The following is an 11,796-nucleotide window of genomic DNA, read 5'->3' on the forward strand; positions in this document are numbered from 1 at the left end:
TCAGGGAGACATCGGCCTTGTCATGAGCTTGAGAGTGTTCCCTCCTCTTCACCTTTCTTTCTGGGAGGTTTTGAGAAGGACTGGCGTTAATTCTTCTCTGATGTCTGACTGAATTCCCCAGTGAAGCCCTCTGATCCTGGGAGACGTGCGATGACTGATTGAGTCTCGTTGCTAGTCGTTGCTCTGTTCAGACGTTCTCTTTCTTCCCAACTCAGTCTTGGTCGTTTGTGTGTTTCTGAGAACTTTTCCATTTCTTCCAGGGCGTCCACCTGGTTGCTCATAGTGGCCTCTTACGACGCTTTGTCTTTCTGTGCCATCGCCGCAACGTCTCCTCCTTCCTGTGTAATTTTGTTGTGACGCATCCTCTAGCTCCTTTCCCCGGTTAGTCTAGCTAAAGGTTTGTCAATTTTGTCTATCTTTGTACGGAACCAGCTCTTAATTTGGTTAATCTTTTCTGCTGTTTCCCCAGTATCTGTTTCATTCATTTCTACTCTAATCTGCATCATTCCCTTCCTTCTGCTAACTTTGGGCTCCGTCTGTTCTTTTCCTAGTTCCTTGAGTCATAGTGTTAGGTTATTTATTTAAGAGCTTTCTTGCTTCTCAATGGAGGCACTCACTGCTACGTAATTCCCTTTTGCAGCTGCTCTTGCTGCATCCTGTTCTTGGTTGTGCTTTTTTTTTTTTTTTTTTTTTTTTGCATCCTATAAATTTTGGTATGTTGTGTTTCCGTTTTTTGTTTGTCTCAAGAAACTTTTTCACTTCCCCTATCACTTCTTCCTTGATCCATCAGTTGTTGAGGAGAGTGTTGCTTAATTTCCGTGTATCTGAATTTTCCTGTTTTTCTCTTGTTACTGGCTTCTAGTTTCATCCCTCGCGGTCAGAGAAGATACTTAGCGTGGTTTTGGTCTTCTTGAATTTGCTGTGCCCTGTTCTGTGGCCTGACACATGGTGTCCCCTAGGAAGCTCTCCCTGTGTGCTTGAGGATGTGTGTTCTGCTGCTGTCGGACAGAGTGTTCTGTGTCTGTCTGTCAGGTCTGTTTGGTCTGCAGTGCTGCTCGGGCCCGCTGCATCCTTACTGCTTCTCTGTTTGGGTTCCCTGTCCATTGTTAGAGTGGGGCGTTAAAGTCCCCAGCTCTTACTGTGTTGCTGTTTATTTGAGGAGAAACTTCTTAATGGGTGCAAAGTCCTGCTTTGACTCAGCACATCTTTGCAGGAAGCCAACGCCTCTGGAGCCTTTTAAATTCCAGGAGCCTGTTTTTCATTATTGAGGTAAAATGCACATGACATAAAATCTACCACTTAAACCATTTCAAAGTATACAATCCAGGGGCCCCTCGGCAACTTCAGGATGGGAACGGGACACCGGGAAGACCAAGGCATGGTTAGAGGGTGGGAGCTTTCAGTCTCGAGTTAATCACCGAGGCCAGCGATTAGATCCGCCACGTCTGGGTGGCAACTCCTCCGTGGAAACCCTACACGGTGCACGGGCTTCAGGGACCCCCCCGGCCACGCCCATGCCCGCGTGCTGGGACCCTTTGCACTGCACTCTGTATACCCCTTCATCTGAATCCTTTATAATAGCCCTTAGAATAATAAAAAGTAATCATGCGTGTTTCCCTGAGTTCTGTGAACCATTCTAGCAAATTATGACACCTGAGGAAAGGTATGGGAACCCCTGGTCACGAGTACGGGAGGCCCAGGACCTGCGCCTGGCGTCCGAAGCGGGGGCAGCTTTCTGGGACTGAGCCCTTCACCTGCGGGGTCTGCGAGAACTCGTAGGTAATGTCAGAACTGAGCTGAATTGCAGGACACCTAGTTGGTGTCCAGAGAGATGGAGAAAGGTGGTTGTGGGAAAACCCCGCACGTTTGGCGTCAGAAGCGGTGTCTGAACGCGGATTTAAGGGCTGCCCCCTGGGTGCGTGCAGCTCACGGGGCGTGGCGCAGCGGCTCTGGGCTGGGCGGGGTCTGCCTTTCCCGTCCTGGGGCGGCTGCGCCGGAGGACTTGGGTCCGTGGGTGCGGTCGCGCCGGGTTGGATCGGGGTGTGGACTGTGATTCGACTCCCATGTGGCACCATCTCTGCTCGTTTCCTCCGCCGCCTCCCTGTCCCTGTCCCTGCGCCCAGGCGTCCGTCCGCACCTCACGAACTCCGGTCCCCAGGCCTTTCGATCAGAAGGCGGAAGGGGATTTCCTGCAAGTGCGTTACTTCCTTCGGAGACCCAGGCTGAGGAGAGGGGGCCGAATTCTGTTCTTTCAGCTACTTCATCTCTAGGAGAGCAGTTTAATAAATCTGCACATTGTCCAGCTGGGTCCTTCTGACTGGCACGAAGTGACACGTTGACTCAGGAGGTGTTTCTGGCAGTGGCTGGGGACGTAAAGCCCCCTGGGAGGCTGGCTGGGCGGAGGTGAGGGTAACGGGGGGCAGTCCGCCGGCCTGGGCTGACTGTGAGCAGTGACTTAATTTTTCTTCCCTGTCTAGTCCTGCGTGTGAGGAGATTAATCTTTAAACCCTCTGCGTCGGTCACAGAGTAACAGGCACAGCGTGTTCCCATGCCAGCCGCTCACTCGTTAGCACTTCTGGAGGGGCTGTGTGTCCCAGTTAAACTCCAAGTGCTCTGCAGAGCCATGGGCCGAGTCACTGATTTAATTGGTGAGTGAGCATCCAAGCAGGAAGGGCCCGGTGGAACCAGAGCCATCGCTGCCGCCAGCAGGGAGTGTCTGGAGTTCAGCTCTGCCCCCCATGTGGCTGTGAGGTGACGGCCAGCCAGCCTCCACCTCCGTTCCGTGACCAGGACCCACATCGCCTACTCTGAATGCAAAATGGGATGGTGTGCAGAGATGCCGAGCACGGTCCCAGCCCCCGCAGGCGCTTGCTAGGTCCTGGGAGGCCGCAGGGACCTGAGAGGATGATCAGCGTGGGGGCCTTGGGTCTGGTCACTGCTCTAGAAAAGAGAGGAGTTTGGTGACAAGCCTTTATCGTCCAACACGAGGACATTCTAGGACCGGGAGGGCTGCACCTGGAAGTGAACCGTGTGACGCAGGTCACCATCCCAGGTCCCTCTCGGTCCACTCGGCCCGATGGCGGCAGAAGGACATGGCTGCTGTCACGGCAGCATCCCCAGGGGTGAGGCACCTGTCCCAGTCTCCCGTGCTTCTTATCCGAATTAAATACACGTTGGGCCACCCATTAGGTAATGAGTCCTTTCTTTCTGGGGCTATTCTGGTTGCCTTGGGGGCCATCAAACCCCTTTACTTTTCCCAAGCTGCCTCTGAGTTGAAGGATGCTCCCTGCCCCAGCTGTCCCCCCTCCCGCGCTGCCCACCAGGTTGGGGGCGGAGGAGACGCAGCTGCACTTTGGAGCAGCTTCCCTGCACGGGGCCACACTGGGCTGGAGATGCCCCCGGCCAGCTCGGTTTAATCATCAATTCATTGCCCGCCAGGAAGCCCTTACTGCCCTGGTCCGGCCCTCAGTCCCTCCCACTCACAGCCGGCACCTGCCGCAGGATGGCGGCAGACAACTCGACCAGCCACCCCCGCGGTCCCGGGCCACAGCTGACCGTGGCCGACATCGTCATCATCACCGTGTATTTTGCCCTGAACGTGGCCGTGGGCATATGGGTGAGAGGATGGTGGTGGGTGCTGGCCAGGGTGGGCGCTGGGGTGTGGGAACTGGCCTGCAAGTCCCTGGAGGCCCGGTGCCCTCTGGGTCCTCCTCCCAGCCCCAGGGAGATTTGTCGGAGACCTTGACCAAGCCCCTTTCTCTCTTCGGGCAGCGGCTTCTCAAGCTCTAAAGTGAGGAACAGGAAGGCCTCTCAGGGCAGATGGGGCGGGAAGCTCAGGGGCTCCTGTGCAGCCGACAAGCTGGGGCCTGGACGTAGCACGGCGTCCCCCTGGCCTCGTCTCCGATGTCAGATGGGCTCACGGGGTGAATATCTCCCTGAATGACAGAATCACAGGGGCTCCCGGCTGCACCCATGCCAGCTGGGCCAGGATCCAGACGCCGGGAGGGGCACACAGGGCCTGGGGTCTTTGTTTTCAAACAACTCTGTGTCTGCCAGCCTAGCCTAGTTCATAAGCCAGTTTCTCCCACCTTTGGTAAGAGAGAGAGGTGACTCAGGGCATTGCAGATCCCAGCCGCAGGGCCCCTGCACTGCAGGTGCTGTGTATCGCCCATCCTCCCACGGCCCAGGGCGAAGGCAGCCCTGTTTGCGAGTGAACCCCGTCTTCAGGGGACAGGGACTTGCCCAGTGAACCCCAGGACCCTGCACAGCGGGAGGGGCTCCTCCTGTCTACTCACAACGCTGATCTTGGAGGCTTCCTGGCAGGAGATGGACATAAGCCAGCCAGCCTTGGGTTTGCAGAGATCAGGCTCCCTGTCCTTGTCCCGAGAGGTCCCCAGGCCACTGACTGGCAGTGGTCTTCATCTGCGAGTGAAGAACGAGTGCCCTCTTCTTGTCCTCCCTGGCCATGGCCTAAGCCTGAGGGCCGGGAGCGGGACCCGGGAGCGGGGCCCGGAGCAGGTCATGTCCCCGCTCCAGCATCCTGGGAGACTGCCTGGCTTTCAGCTTCCTGGGTCTCAGGGTCAGATCTGTAAGACCTACCTGGTCCCAGGTCCCAGGTCCCAGAGAGGGGGGGGCCTCCTACCTGAGGGCCCACACGGGTATGGACCTGCTGCTGCTGCTGGTTCTGGGGCAGGAGTGGTAGCAGGGGTGGCAGAGGTGGCATCAGAGGCCGTGCCGTTTGCCCCCGGTGGCTTGGGCCGTCAGCCTTGCTGCCCAGTTCCCACCTCTCCCAGCTCAGCCTTCCCACTGCAGCTGGTGCCACAGGCATGGGGTTGCAGGAGTTCTGACCTGTCCCTCCAGGCAGGCCACGTGGGCCCAGCAGGTGCACTGGCCAGAGAGCTGTGAGCATACGCAGAAGAGAGCTGGGCCAGGCAAGGAGTGTGCGATCCCACAGCGATCAGATGCAGGCACTCGTGGCCCAAACGCAGGCAGAGCAAGCTGGCCAGCTGCAGCCCCACAAAGGGGCTCTGTTGTCGGGCCTAGAAGAGCCCAGGGGACGGCCTCTAGGGAGGTGTTCCTGGAGAAGGGATCTTGAGCTGAGCCTTTGCATCTGTTAGGGTATCTTAACATGTGGCAGAAAACCAATTCCAAATGAGCTCAATGAAGGAAATGTAATGACGTCCATACTGAAAAGTCAGCAATAGGGAAGGCTTCAGGTCCAGTATGCTCCAGGGCTGTAGCTGCACTTCACTGTGATTCACTCAGCCTCTGCCCACGTGTGGCTCTGTCCTGATCCCAAATTCCCTCATGGAGGTGAGATGCCCAGCCTATTGGCTGAGCCTGTGTTCAAATCCTGGCTCAATCCCTTACTGGCCCCTTGTCTTTTCGCCTCTGGAAGCCACAGCTACTTCATGGGGCTTTGTGAAGACTGAACCCCTCATACGGGTAACTCTGCCAGCTGGGGCACTCGGTGAGTGTTAACTAGGTGTACATGGCCCCCAGCCGCCCCAGAGCCTTGGCTTCCGGGGCTAGCTCGCTGGAGGCGAGGCACGATCCCAGCTGTACTCTGACTGCACCTTCTTAAGTCCAGGACGGCCCTGAGCCAGCGAAGGGGTGCGACAGGCCCGCTGGAGCTGGAGGTCATGGGTCGGGGCCACTCAAACCAGCTGCTGGGAAAGACGAGGCCCTCTGGGAAGGGACAGGGAAACAGGAGGCACTTGGCCACACCCACTGTGTCCCTGAGGATGAGAAGACATGTCAGGAAAAGACACCGGCTAAGAACAGAGCTGCTCTGGAGGCGGTGCAGTGCACAGCCCGCACAGCTGGACGAGGCCGCCCTGGCCTAGACCAGCGAGTCTGCAGACTGCGCCACACGTGGTGTGGCTGGGTCACCAGTGCAGAGAGGGAAGGTGGAGGGGCTGAGGTGGGGGAGAGGCAGAAGCTTTGGGCAGTAGGCCCAGACAATTCAGCCAGGCACCTCGGCTATCAAATATCAGGGGAGCGGGGAGGAGGCAGTTGAAGTCAGGAGGAGCCCGGCCTTGTATTGATTGACACACTCTGTGACGCATGTCCGTACGGACTCCTTTTTGCAGCTGGGTAACATTCCGTTGTATGACCGCACTGCATTTGTCCGTCCGTCCGTCCATCCATCCTTCAGTTGATGAGCATTTGGGCTGGTTCCACCTTTTGGCTGTTGTGAATAACACTGCTGTGAACATTTGTGCACAAGTTTTGTTTGAACACCTGTTTTCAGTCCTCTTGGATGTATACCTGGGAGGGGATCTGCGGGTCATGGGGTATCTTGTGTGTTTAGCTCCTGGGGGAACCACCAGCCTGTTTTCCGGAGCAGCAGCGCGTGCGGGCTCCAAACTCCGCCTCTGTCCTTGCAGTCCTCATGCCGAGCCAGCAGGAACACGGTGCGTGGCTACTTCCTGGCGAGCCGGGACATGACGTGGTGGCCGGTGAGTGCACCCTGACTCCTCCCACCCCTCCTGCCGGTGAGGCCGCAGCTGACCTCTCAGTCAGCCAGCATCTGAATCCCTGAGGGCTTCCTCACCCAAGTGACCCAAGCAGGCAGTGATGGGCAGGCTGAGGCTGGCAGGGGGCCCCTAAGCTGGGGGTGTAGAGACCAGGCGGTGGAAGTCGTGGAAAGAGTGGGGGCTCGGAGACTGGGTGGGCCTGCAGCCAGCTCCTTTCCCTCCCTCCCCCCCCAGATCGGAGCCTCCCTCTTCGCCAGCAGCGAGGGCTCCGGCCTCTTCATCGGACTGGCGGGCTCGGGTGCAGCTGGAGGCCTGGCAGTGGCAGGCTTCGAGTGGAACGTGAGCTCCCAGGGGCGGGCGCAGGCCGTGGGGGTGCCGCAGCCTTGAGAGGCGCTGGATGGAGCTCCCTCAGCCTACCCCTTGATGGCCGGAGGGGCAGCTCCCAGCAGCCGGGGCAGCCGGTGTCCAGGCGGGCAGTGTTCCTGGGGAAGTCTGGTCTTCACAATGCCAGAGACCAGCGGGGAGGGAGCCGTTGGCTTTGGCCCGGCCATCTGCTTCTGGAGGTGCCGGGAGGGGATGGGGCTCTCATGGGAAGTCAGGCCTGCAGACCCGGGGGTCCAGCTGCGTCCCTGCGTCTGCGGCCCTCACTCCGCCTCTGTTCCCCTCAGGCCACGTACGTGCTGCTGGCCCTGGCGTGGGTGTTCGTGCCCATCTACGTCTCCTCTGAGGTGAGTCTGCTCCCGGGCCTTGGGTTGGCCCCCCTGGGTCTGGCCTTGGTTGGAGTTGGGGTGATGATGGGCAGGACCCCTGGCTTCACTCCCAAGGGGGTGAGTGAAGCCACAGCTCTCAGGTCTGGGTTCATCATTGGTACAGCTAACCCCTATCAACCCGCCAAGACAGGTCCCCTCGGACCTCGGCTGCGGTGCCTTGCATGTTGGTTTCTGCTGCGCCTGTGTGCGGCCTCCGGGGGGGGGGGTGCTCCGTCTGCCTGAGCACGCAGGCTGCACACCTGGGCAGCACACCTGCACTACACTGTCCTTGACTCTGCCACTCCTCCAGCCCCGCTAGGCAGTCACTGAGTCCAGTGGACCCCATTTCCTGGAGGTCGCAGTCTGTCACAACCACCTCCTTCCCCGTCCAGCCAGAGCTCACCTGGATGTGTCTTCATGGCCTCCAGACTTGTCCCTCTGTCCCCAGACGCAGCCCTTCCAGCCCACCCTTCCTGCCTTGGCCTCCTCTCCCCTCCTGAGCCCCTCAGGATGCGGTCGGAACCCTGCGCCTGGAACGCAAGGCCCGCTGCTCACAGTGTTGGGAAGCGGGCCGGGGCCTTGCCCTTGAGAAGCTGCTGGCCCCGAACTCTGGCCGTGGCCTCGGGGGAGTGCTCAGCCCCTGCCCCTGCCCCTCCAGATTGTCACCATGCCTGAATACATCCAGAAGCGCTACGGAGGCTGGCGGATTCGCATGTACCTGTCGGTCCTGTCGCTGCTGCTGTCCGTCTTCACCAAGATATCGGTGAGCTGCTCCCCCCAGCCTCCGGCCAGCTTAGCTGGAACGTCCCGCTCCAGGGCCCCTGGGAGGTACCTCACATCTCTCCTCTGTCTCTGCCTTGTCTAACAGCTGGGGAAACTGAGGCCCAGAGAGGCACACTGACTTGCCTAGGGCCACACAGCTGGTCCGGGGCACTGGGGGCGGGGCTCAGCAGTGGGCACACATTAGGGGAGAACACAGGTCTCATGACTCCTGCTTTGCGGGGCTTCTGGATACAGGGTGTCGGAGTTCTGGGTCTGGGCCGGCACCAGGTGAGCCAGGACCGCCCACTAGAGGGCGCCCGGCGCCTGCAGTCTACTGGCTCGGCCACCTCTCGCCGGTGGTGGTCAGGTGGTTCAGCTCCACCACTAGGGGGAGCCTGCAGTGCCCTGAGGCCAGGAGGGCAAGGAGCTGGTCCCCAGCCTTGCAGGGCTCCATGGCAGCACCAGGCCTCCGGTTTTCCCTCCTGATCCGTCCAGCCTCTCCAGCTGCAGCTCCCTGCGAGGGCTCAGAAGTGGACTGAGTCCAGCTCCCACCTCCAGCCCAGAGGGCTGCAGTGAGAGATGAGGCCGGGGGTTCTGATCGGGATTGCAGTGCCCAGGGGCCCTGGGGCTTTGAGCAGGGGCGTGACACAGTCAGGTTTGTGCTGTTGCCTCTGGTACCTCCCAGAGGATAAGCTGGAGGGGACAGAGGTGAGAGGAGGGGAGGCCAGGGTGCAGTCCTGCGAGGCCGACACCTGGGCGCAGGGTTCCGTCCTGCTGACAGCTCTGCCGCACAGTCCACACCTCACACTAGAGCTTGGGTGGGACTCCCAGAATGGCAGCGGCCTGAGTGGGAAGGGCCCTTACAAGCCAGCTTGTGCCCAGCCCCATTAAGAGACGACTGAGACCAAGGGAGCGGCTGTCACTTGCTCAAGGTTGTGGCAAATCCGGCAGAGACCAAACTTAGAGCCCAAGGGGCCCAGCCACTGCCCCCCAGTGCTGAGGCCGCCAGGACGTGCACTTCAGACTCCACTTCGTGATGGGGTGACTCAGTGTCCCCACCTATAAAATGGGGACAACCCTCTGATCTCAAGGCCGGAGCTTCAGCGCTGATGCCAGGGATGCCTGGACGAAGCCAGGAGGGAAAAAGGAGGAAAGCTAATTGCTGGGATCAGTCTGGGAGGGACTGGGGCTCCCTGGCTGGTGGCTTGGGGCTGAAGCTGTTTGAAGTGCACGTGCCCGGCCAGCCCCCAGAGGCCCTGACCTCACTGGGCGGAGCCCCAGGAAAGCCCCAAGTGTCTGCATATCCAGGACACATCCCAGCTGCAGCCTGTCCAGACGGAGACCACAGGGCCTGCCTGCTGCCACCTCCCATGCCGGGACACTGGTCTGTAGAGAGAACATGCGATGGGTGGCAGGGGGCAGAGATCACTGCTCGGACCCTCAGACGGGCTGGGGGGACCGGGCTCCGTCACTGTCCTCCCAGCCCAGGCCACTCAGGGTGAAGGCCAGCTGTGGCCGACAGGATCCTCACCTCCCCCTCTTCTCCCACTGCACACATCACTCCAGCCACACTGTGAACACGAGGCATGACCCTGCCCCAGGGCGTTTGCACTTGCTTTGTCCTCTGGCAGGAAGCTCTTCTGCTGGGTATCCACATGGCTTGCCCCCTCACTCTCTTGGAGGGCCCACAGCTGCTCTCCCTCTCACACACGCACCACTTCGGGTACGCTGATGATTTAATTAGAATGTCTCCTGCCTCCCCCATTTTTCCTTTGTTCACTGATGTATCTGCAGTGCTACTATGTGCCCAGCACACCTCATGGGACCGAATGCAATAAATATCCACCAGGGGTTGGCTGCTTCTTGGGCCTCCCCTCCCCCAGGAAGCCCTCCTGGACTCCTTCTCCAGGACCCCTGGGCACTGAGGGCACAGGGCGCCTTCTTTTCCATCCCAGGCAGGGTCCAGACTGAACAGCAGTGCTGGTTCCTGGTGGGCAGAGGCCATTTCGGACTTTACTAACGTCAGCAACGCCCCCAGCGCACCACTTGTCCACGGCCCCGACCTCCGCCCCCTCATGACAGCCCCTGGTGGGTGGGGGGGCTCCCCTCCCTCGTCCACGAGGCACCAAGGCCACATGGTGGGCAAGTGGCACTCTGGGTCCCGCGGTCCCCCGGGCCCCTGCACAGGCTCCTCTCCCACCCCCAGATGGACCTGTACGCGGGGGCGCTCTTCGTGCACATCTGCCTGGGCTGGGACTTCTACCTGTGCACCGTCCTCATGCTCGCCATCACGGCCCTGTACACCATCGCAGGTGCGGCGCCCCGAAACCCCGCCCGAGTGTGGATGTGGCCGGTGGACACACCTGGGAAACAGGCTGGCGGGAGGCAGGGGCCACCTCGTCCCACAGCCTGGGAAGTGGCCGGTTGGAGTCGGACAAGTGGACTCATGAGGCTGGCTCTGCCGGCCCACAGCTCTCCCAGCTGTGAGAGGGCAGGGGACGTGGGTGTGGAACAGCTGTCCCTCCTGGCAGAGGCCAGGGCCCCCTCCAGCTCCCGTCTCCACCCACAGGGGGCCTGGCTGCCGTGATCTACACAGACGCGCTGCAGACGCTCATCATGGTGGTGGGGGCCGTGATCCTGACCGTCAGAGGTGAGGCCTGTGGGGGGCTGTCCCAGCAGCAGGCCCTTTGGGGTCTGGGTGCTGCCCATTGGGACCCAGGTGTCGGTGCTGGGAGTGGGGGTGGGCTCAGGAGGTTAAACCACGAGGTGGTCAGCCCCCAGTGGCCTCCCCGGGGCGACAGAGGCCGCCTGCTCCCCACCCACCCCCGCTGGCCAGTAGTACGTGTGTCCCTCGCCCCGGGCAGCTCGTGACCCGGGAAGCAGGGCCAGCAGCACGCACCCGGCCCCGGGCCTGACAGCGAGGAGGGGCTGGGGCCAGTGTGCAGACACTAAGGGGCCTGCAGACCTGCCCGGACATCTCCCACTGTTTAAAACCATGCACAACATCCCAGGAAGCTGTTCCGGCCCGCAGGACAAAGGCAGCGGAGGAGGAGAGGGCTTTAGACAGATGGGGGACACTGGTCTGGGAGCAGGCAGGAAGCTCGGCCGTGGGGGATGGGCTGCTCCCGGGGCTAGTGAGCCGCCCAACCCAGTGAGTATGCAAGCAGAGCCAGGAGGAGCCCACAGAGGGCGAACAGAGGCCTTCGCGGTCTCCTCCAGACTCAGACTCTAGGTCCTGTTTCGGGCAGTTTCCAGCCCTCGTGTAGTATTTGTGCACCTGCTCTGAGCACCCACCCCTCCCCAAGGGGGCCCCCTGGAGTCCGGGCAGCGGGCTTCCTGCTAGGGAAAGATGGGGAAGCGGGGCTGTCCGCGCTTCTGTGTACCCGCCTCGTCACAGACCAGGGACCCCAGAGCCCACGGCAGGAGAGGGGCCCAGGCAGCCTGTCCTGGTCTGGGGCAGGGGTGGGTCGGGGGTGATCACAGACAGAGCAGAAGTCACAGGTGGGCCCAGACCCTGGGTGGACAGGAGCAGTGAGGGGTGGACATGGTCTAGGCTCCAGAGGGAAGAGCCCTGGCTCGGCCTGGCTGGCTGCTGGCGTGGTGGCCTTGAGGGTGGCCCTGCGCCTCCCAGGACGTCTGCTTCCCCTCAGGGTCACATGACCCCCGCTGTTCTCAGTTCGACTCTGGGAGCCCCTGGGTCAGGACTTTGGCCCTTCAGACTCCTCAGCAAAGTCCTCGATTGCCAAGAAAAGATAGGTTTGCTTCCCTGAATTGACAGTCGAGGGGGAAGCCGGGCAGAGAACCCC

At 60.6% G+C, this 11,796-nt stretch overlaps 1 protein-coding gene across 4 annotated transcripts in view; it reads left to right on the plus strand.

Annotated features, from left to right (window-relative positions):
• Positions 1-3,457: 3,457 nt before the first annotated feature.
• SLC5A10 (solute carrier family 5 member 10) overlaps positions 3,458-11,796 on the plus strand; it is a 49,441-nt gene continuing 41,102 nt past the window's right edge. For 3 of the 4 annotated variants that reach the window (XR_012499335.1, XM_074342002.1, XM_074342004.1), the window contains exons 1-7: positions 3,458-3,616; positions 6,390-6,461; positions 6,714-6,818; positions 7,148-7,207; positions 7,887-7,991; positions 10,197-10,302; positions 10,560-10,640. Coding sequence is in view for 3 of the 4 variants with exons in the window: in XM_074342002.1 (XP_074198103.1) it covers positions 3,503-3,616; positions 6,390-6,461; positions 6,714-6,818; positions 7,148-7,207; positions 7,887-7,991; positions 10,197-10,302; positions 10,560-10,640 (643 nt within the window). In the remaining variant the exon portion in view is untranslated. Of the gene's footprint in view, positions 3,617-6,313; positions 6,462-6,713; positions 6,819-7,147; positions 7,208-7,886; positions 7,992-10,196; positions 10,303-10,559; positions 10,641-11,796 lie in introns of all 4 variants that reach the window. The other variant, XM_074342003.1, reaches the window with a different exon arrangement.

The sequence above is a fragment of the Camelus bactrianus genome, chromosome 16 (assembly GCF_048773025.1).
Source record: "Camelus bactrianus isolate YW-2024 breed Bactrian camel chromosome 16, ASM4877302v1, whole genome shotgun sequence".
Lineage (NCBI taxonomy): Eukaryota > Metazoa > Chordata > Mammalia > Artiodactyla > Camelidae > Camelus > Camelus bactrianus.